The 24,005-nt window shown below is 45.9% G+C and overlaps 1 protein-coding gene and 1 pseudogene across 1 annotated transcript in view; one reads left to right on the plus strand and one right to left on the minus strand.

The window, feature by feature from the left end:
• KLHL6 (kelch like family member 6) overlaps positions 1–24,005 on the plus strand; it is a 73,265-nt gene that overhangs the window by 6,318 nt on the left and 42,942 nt on the right. The window contains exon 2 of the mRNA XM_004713455.4: positions 16,874–17,039. Within this exon, the coding sequence (XP_004713512.1) occupies positions 16,874–17,039 (166 nt within the window). The remainder of the gene's footprint in view (positions 1–16,873; positions 17,040–24,005) is intronic.
• LOC105979593 lies at positions 23,115–23,794 on the minus strand (annotated as a pseudogene).

A 24,005-nucleotide genomic window follows, 5' to 3' on the forward strand; every position in this document is an offset into this window, starting at 1 on the left:
CCTCCCCAGGGAGGAGGCAATACCTAGATTCTTGTAATCGGTCTCCCCTTCCCACCCCACATTCCCTTCACCCTCCAGGCCTCGCCCCTTTCACCACTGGTCCTGAAGGAGTCACCTGTCCTGGATTCCCTGTGTTTCCAGTTGCTATCTGTACCAATGTATATCCTCTGGTCTAACCAGATTTGTAAGGTAGAATTGGGATCATGATAATAGTGGGGGCGGGGGGGTGGTGGTGGGGAGAAAGCATTGAAGAACTAGAGGAAAGTTATATGTTTCATGGTGCGGCAGGCACAATCCTGTCCGGCTACCTCCACCCTCACCTCTCTGCCCGTCAGCATGTCTAGCACTTCGGACTATGTTTTCTTACCTCGTCGAAACGACTTTGCTGGCAGCATGGTGAAGTGAAAGCCTTGACGTGGGGAGATCATCCTGGATTATCCAGGTGGGGGCAAGGTCATGGTAAGGGGCCTCATCACAGGGAGGCAGGAGGACCAGAGAGAGGAAGTAGAAAGACAAGTGCAGAGGTTGGAGGCATGTACTTTGAAGATGGGAGACCTAGGAACCACATACTAAGGCCAGCAACTAAAAGCCGCAGGCTAAGTGCCTCTAGAGCAGTGGTTCTCGACCTTCCTGATGTCGCAGCCCTTTCATACGCTTCCTCATGTTGTGATGACTGACCCCCAGCCAGAAAATCGTTTTCGTCGCTACTTCATAAGTGTAATTTTGCTACTGTTATGAATTGGGCGACTACTGTGAAAGGGTCTTTCGACCCCCAAAGGGGTCGTGACCCACAGGTTGAGAACCACTGCGATGGAGTCGGGAAAAGGCCAGGAAACAGATTATCCTCGGCAACTTCTGAAGCAAGCATGGCCTTGAAGTTGAGTCAGTGAAACTCATTTTGTATGTCTGATGTCTAGACCGATAAGATAATAAATCAGCATTCTTTTTTTGGAGGGGGTTACTTATTATTTATTTTTAAGTTTTATTTATGTCATTTACATATCACACAAATCAATGTTTGAATACATTAAAGAGTTGTGTCGTCACCTCCACATCATTTTTAGAACATTTCGTTCATTTTTGTACTCCTTGTTATTAGCTACTGCTTTTAGCTATTGTTCTAGTTACTGCTATCAATTTACCTATCCTGGATTTCTTATAAAGAAAATCATACAAAAACACCCCCAACAACAATAGCAAAATAAAACACTGAAAAAACTCAATAAAAAAGCATAAAATAATGACTAGAATAAACTAAAAATGGGTCAAAGGGGAAAACAAGTGATATTAGAATTTACCCTAATGGTATCTGCTCTAATTCACTTTCTGACGCACCTCTCTGAAGGTGAGGTTATTTACCTCCCTGGTCAGTGGTCAGAGGGAGTTCAACGGAAGCTTAATCCAAGTGGGAACTCTGTCTATGGATTTTGGCCATTCCTTGTCATCCATCGCGTTCTTCAAACCAGGTGCTCAGAATTCAAGCGCTAATAAAATTCCCTCCTCTGATCTTGGATTTTATTATTTATCATCCTTGGATCCCACAGGCTGATGTGCTTCGGTGTGGGTTTAGCTGACAAGGCCCCAGATGCTATTTTTTCCTGATAGGCAGCATTTGCTTTCTTCACCACACTTTGCTATAGACCCATATCTCCAGCGGTCATTCATATATATATATATGTTTTACTTTACTGGCAGCATTATCGGCTTTTTGAGAGACAATTTAAGTAAGCTCCGTTTGGCCTTTGGTCATTCTAATAATAGTATCATTAAACCAGCTAAGAGTATGAAACGGAAACAACCAGACTCACTGCCATGGAGCCAATTTTGATTACTAGTGACCCTATAGGACCCGTGAGAACTGCCCGATGGGTTTCCGAGACTGTAATTTTTATGGGTGTAGAAAGCCTCACCTTTCCCCTGTGGCTTCGAACTGTTAACCTTGTGGTTAGAAGCCCAGTGCATAACTACTATGCCACCTGGGCTTCTAGCCCATCATATAGGGTTTAAAATACTATTGAGATCAGGAGGATATTTATATATTGGAAAGTACACGGAATATTCAGTTAAGCCTGTTCAGAAACTTAAGAGGCTGAATCCTGCTTATGAAAACAATGAAGATTAGGTGCAGGGCACCAAGTTCACTAACACTCATCCACTACAGCAAAACGATACCTGCAGAACTAAGATAGGGCTTTCAAAGCGAAGAAAATATGAAAGTGGCAAATCTATGGGAATCTTTAAGTGGCCTATCATTGGGCAACCTCAAAAACAAGAGGTTTGAATCACAGTCCAATGACTTCTCCATCCACGCCCTTGGGACAGGAGTCCTCTTCTTCTCTCACTAGGGCTTTACAGCTTTAAGGAGTAGACCAGGCCTTTTAATTTGCAACACAAGTGTTTAAGGTAAAGTTGAGTTCCCTTATTGGGTTTCCCGACTCAGATTCTTCTGATGTGGCCTATGTTGTATGCTGTACATCCCAAGAAGACAAAATCTAAGATCCAGGTAATCTACCGTTTTCAGCTTGGGTCCGTTGGTTAAAAATGCCTGATTGACCATATAGTACAGAGCAGACTCACCCCCTTGGGGGTCCATGAAAGTAATATGTTTTCTCCAAGGGCAAGCCACCCCCCAGCACCCCTCTATTCACCAACAGAAGTGAGATGATCTTCTTAGAGACAGACACCGCTTTGGGCCATGACTCTCCACCGGCATGTATTGAACACCATTGCAGGAGTGTCCACCCAATAAGGTAAGGTGACCAGATTTTAACATTGGTAAAGCAGGACACCATTGATAAAAGTCATATCCTGGCTAAATAGCCACATGGCAGCCGAAAACCGTATACCCTAGCTTGTCGTGCATTCTTTCCAAAAATCGGGACTTTTAAAAAATGCCACAGGATACAGGAAAAATTGTTCAAAATCAGGACTGTCCCACCAAAAGCAGGACGTCTGGACACCTTACAACAAGGGTGACCATAGGGTGTTGCCACATGTCAAGTGCTATTCAAATATGTATCGTCTTAAGTGACGGAACTTATGGTAAAGTATAGCAGCCATAGGAAATGAATTCACTTCGTTGTAAAATTCTTGGTTGCAAATTATTTATTAGTAGTGGTTATGCCTTGGGCTGTCAACCACAAGGCCAACAGTTCAAAACTACCAGCTGCTCTGCAGGAGAAAGACCAGGCTTTTCTACTCTTGTAAAGAGTTAGCATCTCAGAAACCCACAGGGGCAGTTCTACCTTGGGTAACTGTGATTTGATGGCAGTGAGTTTGGTTTTTGGAAAAATGTTTAGAATTTCCAGTTAACTTTTTCATATTTCTTAATGATGTCGTGTGTGTGTGTGTGTGTGTGCGTTTTCCTCCAGCCATCATGCTTTGCCTTCAGGGAGTCCTTTTAGTTTTTAGTTTAAGGAGGCTTTCTCCTATTACTTCCTTGGGAATTCCATATTTGTCCTCTTCTTTATTCTTCCTTTTCTGAATTACTGGTGAGTGGATGTGAGCTTAGCAAACAGGGGACCCGTCTCGTATCATTTCTCCGCTCTACAGGGATGGAATCTGCTTGATGTTAGTGGGTTTGTGTGTTTAGGAGAGCCCTAGTGGTGCAGTGGTTACGGGTTGGGTTGCTAACCCTAAAGTCAGCAGTTCAATCCCACCAGATGCTCCTCAGGAGAAAGATGAGGCTGCCTTCTTCCATAAAGATCTACAGCCTCACATAAATCTGACTTTGTCAGTAGACTCCCACCCACCCTGCTATGATGCAGGCTAGACCTGATCTGGTTTCTAATTTTTCCCTGTACTTTTCTATTGATATTGTTTAGTTTTGTTTGGTTTTTGTTTGCTTGTATTAAGGTGTATCCCAGAGGTGTTATGTCATTGGGGGTCACCCTCTTGAAGTTGTGTTATATACCTTTTGGGGTTTTTTTTTGGTATATGAAACCCAGGATTGGTGAACTTATAGGGACAGCAAGCAGAATAAAGGCTTCGGGGAGAGGGGTGTACAATAGTGGTGGTGGGGGTAGTAAAAGGGAGACGGTGCCAAGGAGTCCATGTTGAAAAAGAATGTCTGGACACTGATTGTGGGAGCAACTGTACAATTGTACTTGATGTGATTGAAGTATGGAATGATGTAATACATGTATTAAATCCCAATTAATAAGGGGGAAAAATTACAGCCTCAGAAATCCTAAGAAGCAGTTCTTTTTAAAAATCATTTTACTGGGGCCTCGTACAACTCTTATCACAATCCATCCATCCATCCATTGTGTCAAGCACATTTGTACATCTGCTGCCATCATCATTCTCAAAACATTTTATTTCTATTAAGCCCTTGGTATTAGCTCATTTTCCCCTCCCTCCTCGTACCCCCTCCCTCATGAACCCTTGATAATTTATAAATTACTATTCTTATAGTTTTGTCATATGTTACACTGTCCGACGTCTCCCCCAACCCTCTTCTCTGCTGTCCATCCCCCAGGGAGGGGGTTATATGTAGATCCTTGTGATCGGTTCCCCATTTCTATCCCACCTTCCCTCCACCCTCCCCGTATCACCACTCTCGCCACTGGTCCTGAGGGGTTCATCTGTCCTGGATTCCCTGTGTTTCCAGTTCCTATATTTACCAGTGTACATCCTCTGGTCTAGCTGGATTTGTAAGGTAGAATTGGGATCATAATATTGGGGGTGGTGGGGAGGAAGCATTTAGGAGCTAGAGGAAAGTTGTATGTTTCATCATTGCTACACTGCACTCTGACTTGCTCATCTCCTCCCTGTGACCCTTTTGTAAGGGGATGTCCAGTTGTCTACAGATGGGCTTTGGGTTCCCACTCCACACTCCCCTTCATTCACAATGATATGATTTTTTATTCTTTGATGCCTGATAGCTGATCCCATCCACACTTCATGATCACATAGGCTGGTGTGCTTCTTCTATGTGGGCTTTGTTGCTTCTCAGCTAGATGGCCGCTTGTTTATCTTCAAGCCTTAAGACCACAGATGCTATATCTTTTGATAGCCAGGCACCATCTGCTTTCTTCACCACATTTGCTTATGCACCCGCTTTTGTCTCCAGTGATCGTGTTGGGAAGGTGAGCATCATGGAATGCCAGTTTAATAGCACAAAGTGCTTTTGCATTGAGGAAGTACTTGAGTGAAGGCCCAATGCCCATCTGTTACCTTAATACTAAACCTATAAATATATGCACATAGATCTATTTCCCCATGGTCATATACAAATATATTTGCATATATACATGCCTGTATTTAGACCTTTGTAAATGCCCTTTGCCTCCTAGTTCTTTTCTCTATTTTCTTTTACTTTCCTCTTGTCCCACTATCATGCTCAGTCTTCATTTGGGTTTCAGTAATTCCTCTTGGTTACATTGCCCTTGATCAAGCCCTACCAGACCTCTTATACCCTCCTTACCACTGATTTTGGATCACTTTTTCAGTTGTTCCTGGGTTTGTTAACACCACTTCCTTTCCCCCACCTCCCCCTCTCCCATGCCCCACCCCTCATCAGTCTGTTGTTTTCTCCTCTAGATTGTTTATCCAGCCTATCTTATTTAGATAGACCTGCAGAAATAATAATATGCAAAAAAAGAAGACAGAGCAAAACAAAGCAACAACAACAAAAAAATCAATGATAAAAAGAAAAGAAAAGCATGTGAATAGTCTAAGGTCTGTTTGTTGACCTTTAGGAGTGTTTTCTGGTGGAGTCTGATGGGGTGCCACGCCCTGGCCCCAAAGTCTATTTTTGGTACTCCCTCAGGACTTCCTTCCTCTGCTCCCCTTGCTGTTCTGTTGCACGCCCATTAGTGTTTTGCCCCCGTGGCGGGGTCAGATCAGGCGCAATTCCCACACTGTGTCTCTAGTGTTGTCCCCGGTAGGGCTATGGGTCAGTGAGGGATGTCGTGTCTCATAGTGGGGTCAGCCATATGGTCCTCTGTGCATTGCTGCTCTGAGCAGCAATATGATCCTCAGGGCTTGGTGGGCCAGGATGTGCTCCACTCTCTCTTCCTCCCCCTTCATTTGCTGCCATGTGCTCTGATCAGATATGTCCCTCTCCCTGAGCTGTAGCTTCAGTGCTGTCTTCTGAAGTGAATTCTTCTGGGGGGGAGGGGGCAGCTGTCCACATAGTTGGGATTGGGGCTGGCCCCTCAGACCTCTCTACGGGTTCCCTAGGAAGCAGTTCTACTCTGTCAACAGGGCTCCAGTGAGTCGTTTGTTTGTTTTCTTCTGTACACTAATGCTGCATTATGGACACAACAAAGAAACTCTTCCCCAAACAGATGATAAACACTCAAAACCAAAAACACAGCCCTTTTCCAAACAAAGAACTCACTGCCATGGAATGGATTCCATTTCAACTCATAGTGACCCTATAGGACAGGGCAGAACTGCCCCTGCAGGTTTCCAAGGCTAGATCTCTACGGGAGTAGAAAGTCCCGTCTTTCTCCCGCAGAGTGGCTGGTGGTTTTGAACTGCAGACTTTGTGGTTAGCAACCAATGTGCCACCCACTACACCACTAGGGCTCCTTACTATAACCACAGGCCTAACAAAAACCAAACTCATTGCCTGCAATCAGTGCCAACTCATTGCTGTCCTGTGGCAGAACTGCCCCAAGGATCTCCAAGGACTTGGGTAAGGGTTGGATTGATAAGCAAAGGCCCAGGGTTCAAAGTCACCAGCCACTCCACTGGAGAAAGATGAGGCATCTACTACCATAAAGATTCACAAAACCTCAGAAACCAGGGTCACCATGAGTCAACGGCAATGCACGTGGATTTTTTATTTTTATAATCTGCAGAAGCAGACTGCCACATCTTTTTCCTGCAGCATGGGTGTTGTGTTAGAACTGACTGTGTTTTATTTGGTTAGCAGCCGAGCACTGAACCACGGTGCCACCAGGACTCACCAACTCGCTGCCATCAGATTGATTCCAACCCATGGCAAACCCTCCAGGACATTGCAGAACTGCTCCTTTGGGTTCGGAGACTTTCAATCTTTGCAGAAGGGAGCAGACAGCTTCGTCTTTCTCCTGAGCAGCCACTGGTGGGTTCGGACCACTGAGCTTGGGATTAGAAGCTCAGTGCACAGCCCACTCCTCCATGGTGTTAGACTCCACAGCTCATCTTTTGTAGGGACACAGCTATCTTCTGTCTTGCTCTTGTGTACGACAATCCCTGATTTTCTCAACACACACTGTCCCTTTAAAACCCGGCAGATGCAGAACTGTGACGATTTAGATTTGTCTTATGCACAGGATATTGAAACCGACGCCTGCGACCATTTCATCGGAGGGAGAAACCTGTTTGGTCACAATTGATCCCATTGTCTCTGTCACAAACTGTCTCCATAACCCCAACCACCAACAAAGAAAAGCAGTTTCGAGAATTTGTGTGTGTTGCCAGGGAGCCGATATAGGGGGGGAATGAGTTAGCTTGGTGGCTGCTCACAGAGGCTATTACTGTCACAGACAATGCCATTTCCTTTGAAGGTCTGTTTGAGAGTCTTGGGCAGAAAGACAAAGTTGGGGGAAAAATATATATTTGAAACTGTAAAAATAGTGGGGGGTCATAAAGTTCTCAAAATAGCTCATGATATGCCAAATGCCACAGGTACCCCGATATTCTCATAGCAGAACAAATTGGGGAGCGCGTAGATGTAACACTCATAGTACAATGAGTTCACACTACGTGCCCTGGCTGTAGAATTGTAGAAGTGAGCAATGGGAAGAGAGTAGCTGGGTCACAATTTACACCCTTATTATTAATCATTATCACATGTTACCAATTACTGGGTGGTAGAAAGTGGGGTGAGAGGCCACGCTTAAGTCATGTGTAGAAGCTCTGATTCCCCTTCTCTCCAAGACGGACGTGCGCTCCCCAGGCCCACAACAGGAAGTCGAGGCGATAGCGTACGTACCATGGGAAGCAACATGAACTCCAATCTTCTGGGTCTGAACTTCAAGTTTCACAAGTGGGTCATGCTGTTGTCACAGTGCGTGTACCCACAGAGTACTGGTGAGGCTGATGATTGGCACTGCCATTAGTGGCTCCTCTGTTTCAATTTTAATTTATATCTTTTACAGTTTTAGTAGCACAGAATCCACATATCATACAACTGAACAATTGAATCATCTCGAGAAGAATTGAACCATTATTACCATAATCAGTTTTATAACTTTTCTCTTCCCATGGCTAAATCACTTTTTAAGTGAGTTGTGTAATCACAATCCGTTCTAGTGTGCTCCCTCCCTTCGCCCTCAGACATTGTTTGCTCCCCAAGTCCCCTCACCCTCCATGTCTCCCACCCCTTATCCCTGCATCCCCCACAGACCCGCCCGTCAGTTGTTATCTCCATGCATCCACCTCTCTGCCTCACAAACGGGAAAACCCAACAGAAACAACAACAACAACAAACCCAAAATAAAGCAGTCAGGATAAGAGAATGATGAGGACAATGAATGTACAAATGGGCTTTACACAATTGATGTGTGTATGGAATGTGATAAGAGTTGTATGAGCCCCTAATAAAATGATTTAAAAAAAAGAGTTGTATGAGCTCCCAATAAAATGATTTAAAAAATAATAATATAAGATAAGATAAAAATACAAATAATGAGTAAGAAAGAAAAGTCTACCATCAATATTTTAAAAGCCAGGGAAGAAGTTTTTGTCATGGAACAAACCAAAAATACTTGCACCTAGAACAAATTCAGGTTGGGGCAAGAAGGAAGTCAACTGATTAAGTATGAAGTTCGATCCAGATAATCAAGAGTACAATGGTCTCTGACAGTAAAGCTGTTTGAGACCCTTGCCAGAGGTTTCATCTGCCCAGAGAGTCTGCAGATGGGTTTTGGGCTCCCACTGTCCTCTATAGCCTTCTACAAGTTGGGAGTTTGCAATTTAAGCTCTGATACTTTTCTCTGTGTCATTATTGCCATCTTTGGATCAAACCCCTGTTTCAATTTTAATACTTTCCTATGGAGCCCTGGTGGCCTAGGGGTTACATGTTGGGCTGCTGCCCACAAGGTCAGCAGTTTGAAACCACCAGCTGCGCCTTGGGAGAAAGATGAGGCTTTTTACTCCCATAAAGAGCTACAGGGGCAGTTCTATCCCATTCTATGGGGTCCCATAGGACTCAGCATGGACTCGCTGGCAGGGACTTTGGTTTGGAGCTTTATGAAGCGATGTCCCAGTGCCGTGGTGGGTTATGCATTGGGCTGTTAAGGGCAAGGTCAGCAGTTCCAATCCACCTGTGATTCAGGGGGGAAAAGGTGAGGCTGTCCCCTCCCGTGATGCCTTAGCCTTAGAAACCCTGGGAAGCCGGTCTGTCCTCTCCCAGGGGGTCTCTATGAGTCAGAGCCCACTCGAGAACAGTGCCTTTTGTTTCCATGGAGGTTCGTGATCCCTTCTCGGCAATTCCAATCCCCCAAAGCGTTGATAAGTGGGGAAAAAGTGTTCATTTAACAGCAGCGTCAGACTTTGCTGAGACCCGAACGGAGGCACTACTTGCAGTCTTTACTTTTCTACTTTGGGTAACTATTTATTCATTTTCTCCGGAAGTACTCATGTGCTCACGAAGGACTTGGGTCCTAAATCTTGCTGGAGGTGTTAGGCCATGTTCAAGATCTGCTGCTTCCCAAACGATTCTGGACACTAAATCACACCTGGCTTCAAGGTTTGGGATTAGGGATTATGGAATTTACCCATAAAGTGAACAGATTTCATTCGGTGGTTTTACTTCTGTCTTGTTTTGGCTCCCACATACATATTTTCATACACCTGTAACACAGTTTACATATAATGCTGCACCATGCTTTGTCCCCCCCCACCCCATCTTTCATTATAAATCTCTTTTCTGTGGGATTCTGTAGCTTTCGTAACTGCTATATTTTAATTTCATTGGCTGCCACTTTAAAGAGATATTTAACCTGAAAAGCAGTCTCTCATCATGCACATTTAGGTTGCTTTCAGTATTCTGTTTTTGTAAATTGTGTGGTGATAGCATCTTTGTTGCAAACACTTTTTCAGTTTGGAATATTATCTTAGTGAAGAAAGGCCAACATTTCTGAGCGCTAAACGCAGGCACTTGGCTGCATTCCTTTCGTTTTATTTAATCTTTGCAGCAATATCAACAAGTAGATAATGGCATAAGTAGATAACGCTGTCTCCATTGCACCCCTGAGGGGATACGCTTTCATAGGAAGAATGGTCCTGCCATTGGATTCCAAGCTGCAAACAGACCCTCCTTCCACTGGGCCGACAAGTGGCTCTGAGGACACTTCCTGTACGAGACCATTCACTTTCACCCCATACCACATGAGCTGAAAATGAGGAGGGAATACAGAAGTTCCAGTCTCCAGAGACACACATGTACAGGCATGAGACTGTCAAGCAGTTGAACCAATGCGTGTCTGGGAGCCCAGTCTACAGGCCCTGGCAGCAGGGCTGTTGTTAGGTGCTGTGCAGGGGTTTTTCACTCGGAGCCACCTAAGGCACCACAGAGCGAAACACTGCCCCGTCCTGCACCTTCTTCACAATTGGTGTAGCGTGTCAGCCCATTGTTGCAGCCATTGTGTCACTCCGTCTCATGGGAGACTTTTTTTGCTGCCCTGATACTTTACCAAGCAGTGTATGCTTTTCCAAGAACTGGTCTCTCCTAACAACACATTCGAAGCACGGGAGAACAACTCTCACCAGCCTCACTTCACAGTGAGCATTCTGGCTGTACTTTTTCCAGGACAGACTTGTTTGTTCTTTTGGCAGTCCCTGGCACTTTCGATCTGCTTCACCAACCTCATAATTCAAGGCATCAATACTTCTTGGGTCTTCCTTAGGCAGTAGTCAAGGCCTAGAATGTCTTAGGGCACCAGTCAGGATCAAAACGTTAAACCAGAAATAATGAGGCCGGGCAGGGTATGAGGTGAAGAGATAAATATGGCTTGGAAAGCATAGGGTGTCAAGAACCTACAGGACATAGTTTGGGTTTAAAGTCCCCAACTGCTTGATAGAGTGGAACAAACACTGAACTGAAAGCCTTGACCCTGAGATTTGAGATCAAACTGTCAAGAGGACTGGGTCACTTTGGAGAACTCGCTTAGCCTCCCTCACCTTTACCCAGAACATAGTGGAGCTAGCGGTTCGTGTCTGTGTCTCTCTGTGAAATTAAAAATTAAAAATGTAATACTTGATACATAATTCATTGAAATAATGAATTAAATAATATTAGCATACCTTGAATATTATAGAGCACCTCTATCAAGGTCTAGGTCAAAAGCATCACTCCTTAATCTGACATACATTAATGACATACATTATACATAAGTGAAATAAAACATAATTTTAGAAAATCCTCAAATTTTAAGCATCACCTAAGTTCAGTCTTAGTCTGGGTTCTTTAAAGGAGCAAAACCAGTGAGCTGGGTGCATATCTATGTATTGAGAGGTGTACTTCAAGGAAATAAATTGCAACTATTGGGGCTGGTACATCCCAAATCCATAGGGTCAGGTGGCAGGCTGGAGACTTGTGCAGGAGAATGTCCCAGAAACCAGGAGTCCGGCAGAGGAAAGTACAGGGTCGAGAGGGAATGAGCTTTTCAATTTTTATATACTAGAGGTGGGCCTACTCCCATGGAAACTCCCCTTTCCACTGGTTGGCTGATCATATCATTCAAGGTGATTACATTATATTATATTGTATTGTATTATATTATGGAAGAGCAACCAGTCCAGTATATGCCAAGCCAAACCGCTGGGAGTCCTCACCTTCCCCATGGGAGTCCTGGGTTTGATTCCTAGCCATGCGCTTCATATGTAGCCATCACCCATCTGCCAGTGCAGGTTTGTGTGCTTCTACGGTGCTGAACGGATTCCCGTGGACCTACCAGATTAAGACTAGAAGGAAAGACCTGGCAATCTACTTCAAAAATTAGCTAATAAAAGCTTTCGGATAACAAAAGTGCGATCCACCACCAGTCATGGGATGACTCGGGACTTCTAGTTCTATTGACTCGGGACATTTAATTCTATTGTGCTTAAAAAAAAATCTTTACACAGAGGTTGACCCTTAGTTTCTGAATAGCGATGTAGCAGTATAAGGAAACCAGTATGGGATCTTGTGGATGGGATTGGGATGGAAAATGCTTGAAGAACAGAGCCTCGGAGTCTCCAGCCTGGGCAGAATAGCCTGGGCAGTGGGCAGTCAGCACAAATGCTGACCTTCCTCCCAGCCCAATGTGGGAAGTGAGAGTCCGAGCAGACTTTGCTGAGAGGCTTATAAGGGAAGCTGTGTTTTGTGAAGGGAAGCTAGGTCTCATCTCTGACAAGGAGGTGGAAGATGCGCAAGATCAAACGCAAATCAAGGCAAAACCATTCACCGTGCTTTTGTCATGTAAGACCTCGGATGGGAGGCTCAGCATAAACACCAGTGGACCAGACTTCCAATGCAGGAGCTTGCTGGACAGTATGATTCTCCAGAGCTATGTGCATGCAGTGCTTCAACTCATTCGGTCTTGGGACTCATTGTTATTTATTCTCCTGACATTAGAAATGTGCGTTTGTATGTATGGAGTAAAATGAACAGATCCATTCGATCCACTGGTCAAGGCACGTGCTGTGCAGATAGCTCTGTGCTATTGGCCCAGGGACTCTGCTACTGCAGAAAGTGGTTTGTAAATTGGTTGGACACTTGCTCAGTGATATCTCTGCTCCTTTGGCTCTAAGCTGATATTTTAGCAGCCCTGAAATTCATAGTTGCTCATATGTCAAACTGCATGTTGACATATTCTTGGGAGGGGAAACAGGCCAGCTGAGGGCAAGAGGAGAACTGGGAGGATTATGGTCCATTAAAATGCCAGGGGAGAACCAGACACCGGAGAGAGGGTAGAGGAACAGATTTCATTAGCTAAAAAGTTCAGCAACTCAAGTGGATTTTTCTTTAAAATTTTTCATTTTGTTGTTGTTGAGGGAACCCTGGTAGCATAGTGCCTAAGCACTGGGTTGCTAACTGTCAGGTCAGCAGTTCGAAGCCACCAGCCACTCCATGAGAGAAAGACGGGGCTTTCTGCGCCTGTAAAGAGTTACTGAGGCAGTTGCACCCTGTCCTGTGGGATCACTGAGTCACCATTGACTCGATGGCAGTGAGTTTGGTTTTGTTGTTGTTGAGAATTGAAATAGTAAAACATACCCCGATTCAACAATTTCTGCATGTATGTAAGATTTAGTGATTAAATCAATTACATCAATTACCTTATGCCACGAGGGCTCCTACTTTGAACCTATATAAATCCCAAACAGAACCCACTGCTATCTCATCAATTCTGGCTGAGGGCGACCCCAAGAAGAAAACAGAACTGCTTCTTAGGCTTTCGAGACTGTAAATTTGTCCAGAAGCAGACAGTTTCACCTCTCTCCTGTGGATTGACTGGTGGATTTGAACAGCAGACCTTACTGTTCGAAGCCCAGCATTTAACCCACGTGTGTCAGTCTGGATAAACTAGGGAAACAAATCCACAGAAACTCATATGTATAAAAGAGAGTTTTATCTAAAGGGTAAGTGTACATTAAGAAAGATACTAACCCAGTGCTGCCCAAGCCCATAAGTCCAACATTAACCCATATGTCCAACACCAATCTACAAATCCCTCTTCAATCTCACAAAACACATGCAATGACGCCAATTGCAGGAGGAAAGCTGAGTCAGTGAATGTGTAAGCATCTCAGCACTGGCAGGGGTCTCCAAGCAGCTGCTCCAGCGCCCAGGGCTGCATTGGGGTAGGTCCATGTGCCTTCTCCTCAGGGATGTCTTGCAGGAAGTGAGCCTTGCCAGCTGAAGCAGGGAACTGGCTAAGGCAGCTGCACCCTGGTCAGACCATCACAAAGCAAGAGACCTGAGGCTCAACCGAGCCATTTATCCCTCCACCCTTCAATTAACCCCATATATGTTTATCGGCCAGGTTGGCACAATAAACCTTAACTATCTCACCATGGCACCACCAAGGCTTCTTTGATTCCATGTAGGCCATTCTTAAAAGGTTCCAGGCAGACGGTCTTTACTAGGTAAACTAAACTATTGACTGGTCTTTAGAGGACTTCAGGTGATCATTTTTGTTTGCTTTTGCCCCTGTCTTGACATGCAACATTTAGTGACATTGACTACATTCTTCGAGTTATTCAACCAACCTCATCTTTCTTTTCTGAATTCCTTTTCCTCTGACATTAACATAAAATCACTGCCCCCTTAGATTACTATCTAATCTTTTGACTTACTGTTGTGAATTTGATTATATATGGACAGTTCTTTAAAAAGCATAATGCACAAGGCACAAGGTAGAGCTTTTTTTTATTAGTTAAGCTAAACTATTGTTTGGTCTTAAGATGACTTCAGGAGATATTTTGGTTTTAAGTTAAAGATGATCTCAGGGCAGTAGTTTCAGGGTTTGTTTACCCTCCATAATGTGGGAGTTACATAATCTGGTGTCAATTTGGGACTTTTGAGAGGATTAAGAGTGTAGGGGTGGCGTCTAGCCTGTCAATCCAGATATAGCCAATGAGGCCTCTGTGTGGGCATGGCCTTCTCCTGAGGATTCTGGGAACTCCTGTATTTCCTCCTTGGAGGCGGGAGACACACACACTCTCTCTGCTCACTCCCTGAGAGATGCTCTACTCACAAGACACATGGCACTACGGTGATAGAGCCCCTTCCCTGGGACATGGAGAAACCGCATGAAGCTACCCTAGGCAGTCAGAGTTTCAGAGCTGAAGGAACCACATGGAGACCCCTGCTTTTGATGGCTTGGCCCAGAAGTAGTTGCCTTTGCTTTGCATGTTGGGAGTGGGGAGAAGCTGCCTGTGGTTCGCAGGCCCAAACAGCTGGTGTAGGAGAGGGGAGGAGCAGGGCATAGGGCTATAATCCCCTCCGTGTTGAGATGGGAATTCTGTTCTGTCATCAGGGATCCACCTTGGGAACTTCCTGTAGCCGTGCCCTGGCTGGGGACAAATGGCCCTCTCAGGTGCCTGTTCATGTTTCCGTAGCTCACAAGGGCCAATGACAACTGGTTGGGGCAATTTCCCAGCAGTTTGGACGTGGCCTCAGTATATTGGGGTGTAGGGGGGTTAAGGCTCTGGCACTGTTGCTCCCACCTCTTTTGAGACCAGTTAGTTCATGCTTGACTCCAATGTCACTTGCAATCTCAAGTGAGAATATTAAACCAAGCAAAAAACTCACGGCCAGCGAATGGATACTGACTCAGAGTGACCCTATAGGACAGGGTAGATCCGCCCCTGTGAGTTTCTGAGACGATAGCTCTTTACAGGAGTAGAAAGCCCCATCTTTCTCCCAGTGAGAACATACTCGCTAAAAATGTTCTTGCTGAGTCCTGCCTCCACCCATAACCCTTCAGGGGCTCCCTAGATGCCTCTGTCCAGTGCCCTCCGGTGATCTTCCCAGACTGGTTTCCCCTGGGCTCCTCTGCACCACAGGCTCTCTCTGCTCTCCACCTCCCCATGCTCTTGCCCGTTCATGCGCCTGCACTCAGGTGTAATGATGCAGAAGCCCTGTTCTCAATCTTCACCTATCAAAACTTCCCTTCTCCACGAGCAGCCGTCCCTAGCCCCTTACGATTCTTTGAGACTGTAATTTGTGCTTGTGTCCCTGCTAGATTGTGAACCCCTAGGCACGGATATTTAAATCCTTCCCATCCTACTTCTCTGCTCCAAGACACAGGCTCAGTACTCCAAACTCCAGTCCTGGGGAGCAGAGCGGAGAGGCAGAGTCCCGAGGGAAGGCAAAGTCAAGGCCTCGGGGAGTGTGTCCTTGGGATGTGGTGGCTCACAGATGTCAGATTCAGAGTTTCCAGCTGCAGCTGGGAACTCACAGAGAAGAAGAATCCTGTCTCTGGGGGGCCCTGGGGGCCACCTGTGGTCCTACGCTGCCAGGCCAGGCCAGCATGTAGGACCAGGCTCGAGGCCAGAGAGAGTTGGAGTAAGAACTGAGCGCTCAGTCCTAGACCTGTTTTAGGCTGGGAACTGAGACTGAATGAGGCCTCCCCCGAAAAAAACCCCAAAACAAAATGAAAACAAAACCAAAACCAGAACAAACAAATAAAAAAACCCCACTGTCATCAAGTCCATTCCAACCCATAGCAGGAACCCCATGGAACAGAGCAGATCTGTCCTTTCAGGTCTCTGAGGCTGGAAACCTTTCTGGGAGCAGACAGCCTCATCTTTCTATTGAGGATGGACCAATGGGCTGGAACCACTCACTTTTTGGCTAATAGATCACTACATCGTCAGGGCTTAGGAGGCCCATAACACCCCTACCCTTACCCCACCCCCTGCCAAGATCCCCAGCACTTTGAACAGAAGTTTTGAGCCCCCCAAATAGTTGTAGACCCCATCAAGAGTTCCCGTGTAGTGCAAACAGTTAACCCACTCAGCTGCGAACTGAAAGGCCGGTCTTTTGAGATCACTTAGAAGAGCCTCAGAAGAAGGGCCTGGTGATCCACCCCTCCGCAAACTCGGTCATGGAAAACTCTACGGAGCACCGTTCTGAGAGTTGGCATTCACTCCACAGCAGCTGGTGTCTGCTCTCGATCCCACCAGGGGTGCCGCGAGGTGCCCAGCATCCCCTCCGACGATCTGTGAGTGGCCGTGGGGACCACAGCCGGTCCTGGCCGAGCACTTGAGTGCTGACCCAGTTGGAAGCTGGGTGTGTGCTGGGAGCTGAAGACAGAAAGCAACAGACCCAGGGCAGGTCCTGGGATCCTCACTGTTCTTAGAGGGCTGGGGGGTCTGAAGGGGGCTGCTTTAGGCCTGGGGGACTAAGGGTCCTGGTGGGAGTGACATTCCCACATCTCTCTTCCAGGGCCATGTTCTGCAATGATTTAAAGGAAAAGTACGAGAAGAGGATCATTATCAAAGGGGTCGACGCTGAGATCATGCACACCCTCTTGGACTACACGTATACCAGCAAGGCGCTGATCACCAAGCAGAACGTCCAGCGGGTCCTGGAAGCTGCTAACCTCTTCCAGGTAGGTGAACACACCGGCCTCTAAATGCTGGGCTTCCTTAGAAATCTGTCTGGGCTGGCTTCCAGGCCTGCAGCTGGGGGATTGACACACACGTACCTGGGCCTGTGCTCACCTGAGACTCAGGAGGTGGGCATTGGCATGGTTCCTGAGAGGGAGTGAGATGGAACACTGAGTCTTTCATATGAGAGCTTAGTCCCTAGAGCCTGGCATGATTCTTGATTCCGAACTGCTGACCATGATCTGCAGAGAGGTAGTCAGAGCCTCCAGGAGCCCTAGTGGTGTCCCGGTTACATATTGGGTTGCTAATCACAAAGTCAGTGGTTCAAAACCACCAGCTGCTCCACAGGAGAAAGAAGAGGCTTTCTACTCTCCCCCAAAGAGTTACAGTCTTGGAAACGCACAGGTGGAGCTCTACCCTGTCCCAGAGGGTCACTATGAGACGACATCGACCCTCTGGGTCAGAGTAGCACTGTCCCTTCAGGTTTTCTGGAACGCACCCCTTTACAGGAGCAGTCAGCCTCCTCTTTCTCCTGAGGCGCGGCTGGTGATTTTGAACCGCTGACCTTTCATTTCTTTTCATCAGCCCAATGCACAACCACTACACCACCAGAGGGCTCCCATGAGTCAGCATTGACGCCATAGCGGTGAGTTTGGTTTTTAGAGGCAGAGCCTTTGAGTCGGAATCGACTCAATGCAGTGCGTTTGTCGTTGCTGTTGATCAAACCCTAAGGAGAGCCCACGGCATAGTTGAGTTTCAAGCGGGGTTGTTACCTGAAAGGTCAGCAGTTAGAAATCTAACAGCGACTCTGTGGGAGAAAGACGAGGCTTTCTGCTTCCGTAGAGATTTACAGCCAGACTAACCCTTCACAGGAGTGGAAAGCCTCGTCTTTCTCCAACCAGAACAGCTGGTGGTTTCGAACTGCTGACCTTGAGGTTAGGAGCCCAATGCGTAACTACTTCAAAACCAGGTTCTTCACGTATCGAATAAATGGGCATGATATATAGTGAAAAATAAAAGAAACTATCATAAACATCTTAAAAAAAGAAAAAGATTTACAGCCATGGACGTCCAAAGAGGCAGCGCTATTTTGTGCTATCCTGTTACGATGAGTCAGACTTGCCTCGAGGGCAGTGAGTGGGATCCTGGTTTGGATCAGCGCGTCAGAGTTGTCATTGGCTGCTAACCAGAAGCTGAAGGGTGGCCGTTCAAACCCACCTAGAGATGCCGCAGAACAAAGGGCCCGGCGATCTGCTTTCATAAAGATTGCAGCCAACACCCAATGCCCATCTGTAGACAATTGGACATCGCCTCACAGAGGGGTCACAGGGAAGAGAGGAGCCAGTCAGGGTGCAGTATAGCACCGATAAAATACACAACTTTCTTCTAGTTCTTTGGTGCTTCCTTCCCCCGACTACCATGACCTCAATGCTACCTTACAAATCGGATTAGACCAGAACATCCACACTGCTACAGACAAGAGCCCACAACACAGGGAATCCAGGCTAGATAAACCCCTCAGGGCCAACAAAGAGAGTAGAGATACCAGGAAGATTAGGGGGTGGTGGGGGAGAAAACGGGAATCGATCACAAGGATCAATCTAGAACCCCTTCCCAGGGGAACGAATAATGGAAAAGTGGGTGAGGGTCGACGGAGGATATAAGATGAAAATAATAATCTGTAACTTATCAAGGGTTCCTGAGGGAGGGTGGTTGGGGGAGGAAGGGGGAAGAAATGGGGAACCGATCAGGGGATCAAATGGGAAGAGAATGCTTTGAAAATGATGATGGCAGCATATGTGCAAATGTGTTTGACACACTGGATGAATGTATGGATTGTGATAAGAAATGTAAGAGCCCCCCAATAAAAGTATTAAAAATATATTGCAGCCAAGATCCCCTCCCGGAGGCAAGGGTTCCACTCAGGGCCACTGTAGCCAGTGTGGACTCTCTGGCCATTACCAGCCACCAGGAAGCCCGTGGCTGCAGTCAGCTCTTCACCAGCGGTGCCTCTAATCCTTAGCACAGCGTGGAGGCGCTTGCTTCCCCCCATTTTACGGGGAGGGGGCATAAGGAGCAGAGAGGATACATGATAGACTCTGGTGTGCACCCCGGGCTCCGAGTCTGTCTCTAGGCTTGCTGCCCACCCTGCAGTCTCCTGGGAAGTCATGTCTAGCAGCAGAGAGAAGGGGGCCTTGGGTGTTTGGCACTGGGTGGCCAGAGTGAAAGAGGAGCATTGAGAAGTGGGGGTACAGGGGTGCGGGGAGCTATGACAGATGATGAGGTAGCGAATGCTCTGAATTGAGTTTTATTTTAGGATGGCATTTATTCGCTCTGTCTGGTTATGTTTGCTTCAGTTTGGCGATCAGAATGACATTTAGTGTTATAAAAGAGTTAGACCCACAGACTTTGTCAGCAGCACCCACATTGTCACACTGATCCCAGACACTGTCTCCGCTGAGATCTAGGATGATACCGTTGAACTTCACTCCACTGGGCTGAGGCAGAGGTTGACTCACCAAGCGGTTGAGATGTAAGATAAACAGAGTCTGCGGACAAGTCAGCTCATTCCCAGGGACCGGGCACAATTTATCAGGTCTTGCCTCTGGTTTGGGAACTTGCCAGTGGCATCTGATTGGGTCAGCAGTGCAGGGGAGTAGAAGTGGAGAATGAGGGAGCCAGGCTCCAAGACTGGCTCATTGAGGTTGGAGTGTCTGGGCAAGATGGAGGAGGAGTAGCTAAGAAGCGGAAGTCGAGAAAGGAAGGCCAACCGATTTGTACATTTGTCACCATCATCATTTTCAAAACATTTTCTTTCTACCTGAGCCTTTGGTATCAGCTCATTTCCCCCTCCCCCTTCCTCCCTCATGATCCCTTGATAATTTATGAATTTATTTTTCATGTCTTACACCAACCACTGTCTCCCTTCACCCACTTTTCTGTTGTTCGTCCCCCTGGGGAGGTGGGGTTATATGTTGGTTATTGTGATTGGTTCCCCCTTTCTCCCTCCAGCCTTCCCCTTCCCCTCCTGGTGTCGCTACTTTCATTATTGGCCCTGAGGGGTTTATCTGTCCTGATTCCCTGTTACCGGTGTACATGCTCTGATCTAGCCAGATTTGAAGGTAGAGTTGGGGTCATGATAGTAGGAGGGGGAGGGAGGAAGCATTAAAGAACTGGAGGAAAGTTGTGTGTTTTGTCAGTGCTATACTGCACCCTGACTGGCTTGTCTCTTCTTTGTGGCCCTTTTGTGAGAGGATGTCCAATTGTCTACAGATGGGCTTTGGGTCTCCATTCCGCCCTCACCCTCATTCCCAGCAATACGATGTTTTGTTTTGGGTCTTTGATGTCTGATACCTGATTCCTTCAACACAGAGCAAGCTACTTGGGGTAGGGCTGGTTAAGCTTACCTGGTGATGTCACCAAGTCAGGTACTACCCTTAGCCCCTTTCTTTGTGTTCCTCCGCCCTCACCCTCAGCCTGAGAACCTTGAGTGGGACCACTCCATTCACCCTCCAGCCATAGCTACTCATCTCATTTCCTGGGGCGCTAGAGGACCCCTGACTTCTCGAAGTCTACACAGTTAGCAACACTGAATGGAATTTAACAGTGCAGTAATTTAACAAATTAATACCTACAGCTGAAAGTTTAGGTAATTCTCATCTGTTTACTTGGCTATCCAAAAGTGATGTGATTATCAATACCCTTTACTTCTATGTCATATGGATGAGATAAATGAACTTAAGGACCTGAACAGGTAATTTATAAAAGAGGAAGGAAGCTCAAATGGACCATATGTATATTTTAAAACGCCAAGCCTCATTCGTAATCCTAGGCAAGTGGATGGTACAGTAGCACTTTGTGCATCACATTGGCTGCAAGGACGTATCCTATGCTAGTCGGTGTGGGCAAGATTGGGGTAACATAGGAACTCCCATCCACTGCTGGTGAAACCCTCTTTCTGGGAGTCGCTTTGAAAATAAGGATTAAAATTGTGCTAAGTGTACATGCTAAAGAAATAATTAATACTGTTCAAGAAGTATTTCATACAAATACCTGAAAAAGTCAACTACAGCTGAACGTCCTTAAAAACAGTTCAATCCTCTGTCCCCCGTCGCCCCTCCAGGCCAGTCTTGGGGTGCAGCGACTTCACTTCTCCTAGTGGTTTCATAGCAATGATCTGCGAACATGACTCTCTGGATGCGTGGGTTGTAGAGGCTGTCTTTCCCCTGAGCTTCCGCTCCAGGCGGAGAGAGCTGCTTGCCAGGCTGCCGCACCGCTGTGAGCCTCGCCTTCCCTTGGCTGACACCCTAGGAGTCCCTTTGATCTTTTTTCTTGGTTGGATCTTCTGTTCTTAGATATCTGTCTTCATTCTTCTTTAAATCTTTACCGTATATACTTGAGTATAAGCCAACCCGAATATCAGCCGAGGCACCTAATTTAACCACAAAACTGCATCAAAAATGTGCTGAGAAACTTGGCGTATACACGAGTATATACGGTATCTTTCTTGCATACATAGTTAAAGGATCATAACCTTTACTAACTTATATGAAAAAAACTCACTGCCACTGAGTCGATTCTGACTCATAGTGACCTTCCAGGACAAAGGTGATCAGTTCTTTATGAGAGCAAAAAGCCCTAACCTTTCTCCTGAGGAACTGCCGGTGGTTTTGAACTGCTGACCTTGTGGTTAGCAGCCCAATGTGTTAACCACTGTACCACCAGGGCCTCTTTTACTATGAAAAGTATATATTATTCTATGGATGACAGCGAAAGGCCAAAATCCTTTGCAGAGGCCCCACATGGATTCAGCCTTTGGATTCCCTCGGATTATTGACCAGGGATGTGACTGCTCTTGTTCTCAGACAGAGTGCATGGGAAATAAGGATTAAATTATCTGTAGATCCCTACAGATATAGTTAGGTTACAATGTCACATTTACCATTTGGATGCATTTTAACTTGTTCTGTTTTTATTATTTTCTGTTCTCTTTTGGGTTGAGGATTTTCTGTGTTTTATTTTGCTGCTGCTGTTGTTTGTTTTGATTTGGGTATGATTTAGTTTAAATGAATTCCAGCACTGGTAAACCTATAGAGACAGGAACTAGATGAATAGTTTTTTAGGGTTATGGCAAGGGAGATTGGGTGTATATGGGGAGCTCATAATAATGGATACGAGAATGAAGAAAATGTTCTAAATGTTTAAAAATAATATTAATTGAGTAGATTGATAAAGCATTTCAAAGTATGGAAAAATGTGCATCTTATTGTTGTTTGTTCTAGTGAGTAGAGGCTGACTCCTAGTGGCTTTTAGGGCCGAGTAGCACTGCTCTGTCACGCTTTCAAGGCTGTATAGACTTCTGGGACTTCAGACTCAGTTCTTTCTTTTTTTCGGAGATACTTTTCACAGCTTGTTAACATTTTACAATACCATCGTCTCAAAAATCACATATCCATGAACTGATTTCTCTTTGTGTTGGTTTCACTTAAACATAAACGCCTGGCTTGTTAAACGAAGACGCTAAACAAATATTTGCCACGTCTGTTACATATAACACACAGAAACTCATCAACCCCCCCCCTTTTAAATGTATAAATATAGGTATCAAAACAATCTTGAACATATTTTTGAAACTAATAGCACTCAGCACCCACACGCTTCAAAATGTAACACCAGGGCCCCAGTATTTATTGTATGTCCTTCGTGAAGCTGTTTTCCCTGCAGCTCGTTCATGAAGCAAGGTGGCTAACGCAGGCCCTTGATGGTCTCAACCTCCTGGAGACTGGTTTTCAGAAACACACGTCCTTCTACAGCCACCTGACACTTCTCCAGTACACCTGCGTGGTTCTCAGTACTCCAGGTTTATGTGTAAGTGACAGTACTTTGATAAGGGAGAAGTGGCTTGAAATTATAATGGGTGCACACATATGAAGTGTGTTCTCACCAATATCCAGGTCCTGTCGACCAGCTGGAGTTCTCTGGCTTCAAGTGTGGGTAGTTTGCATTGTGATACTTAATCCAGACCTCAACATGAGTAGAAGGTGGTTGATTTAAGACAAGTTTAAGATCGACTAATATTAATTGTTGTGTGTCTGTCCTTCTGGGGGCTGTGGAAGTTTCCTATTTTCTTTGGACACCACGAGTCGTCTTAACTCTTAAAGTACAGGTTTCATGCTATAGGAATGTTGCCACTTTGCTAATATCGGTATACTGTGTGCATCCACCATTCCACTGGAATCACTTATTCCATTCATTTTAATTTTTGTTACAAATCTAACTGATGGAGTTGCTTCTGGATATTTAGGTCCCCATTCTACTTTCAGGCTACATATTCTGTTTTCATCATTTGTCCTGGGGGGCCCAATAATCGTGCCTGTCCACCTGGGAAGTGTCATATGTTTATCATCTTCAAGGCCCCAGCTAAGTGGACCATGGCCTATTCCTTTAAAAAAAAATCATTTTATTGTGGGCTCGTACAATTCTTATCACAATCCATCCATCCATCCATCCACTGTGTCAAGCACATTTGTACATCTGTTGCCATCATCATTCTCAAAACATTTGCTTTCTACTCGAGCCCTTACTATCAGCTCCTCATTTTCCCCCCTCCCTTCCCGCTTGCCTATTCCTTTTTGTCCTTTTCAATTTCTTCCAACAAGTGAAAACTACGAGGGACTTTAACTCCCGTGGAGACCACCGTCTTCTCCTGCAGCCCGGTGCAGCCACCTAGACTCTGTTCTCTCAAGGCGCATAGCATCCTTCCTGGGCCACACCAGAAGGACCTGATGTGGAAATCCCACTAAATAAGCTAGGCTTTGCCTCAAACTCACATTAAGGCTCACACTCTCTAGTGTGAGAAGAAGCAGATAACTAATAGCCCAAGGAACGGGCAGATGTTGGGCTCTGGCTGGAATCTCTTGCCTTGAGAGTGGCCTTGAATAGTGACCTGGAGCCACCATAAGCTTACT

The sequence above is a fragment of the Echinops telfairi genome, unplaced genomic scaffold, assembly GCF_000313985.2.
Source record: "Echinops telfairi isolate 266 unplaced genomic scaffold, ASM31398v2 ScPeMD7_7407;HRSCAF=8445, whole genome shotgun sequence".
NCBI classification, from domain to species: domain Eukaryota; kingdom Metazoa; phylum Chordata; class Mammalia; order Afrosoricida; family Tenrecidae; genus Echinops; species Echinops telfairi.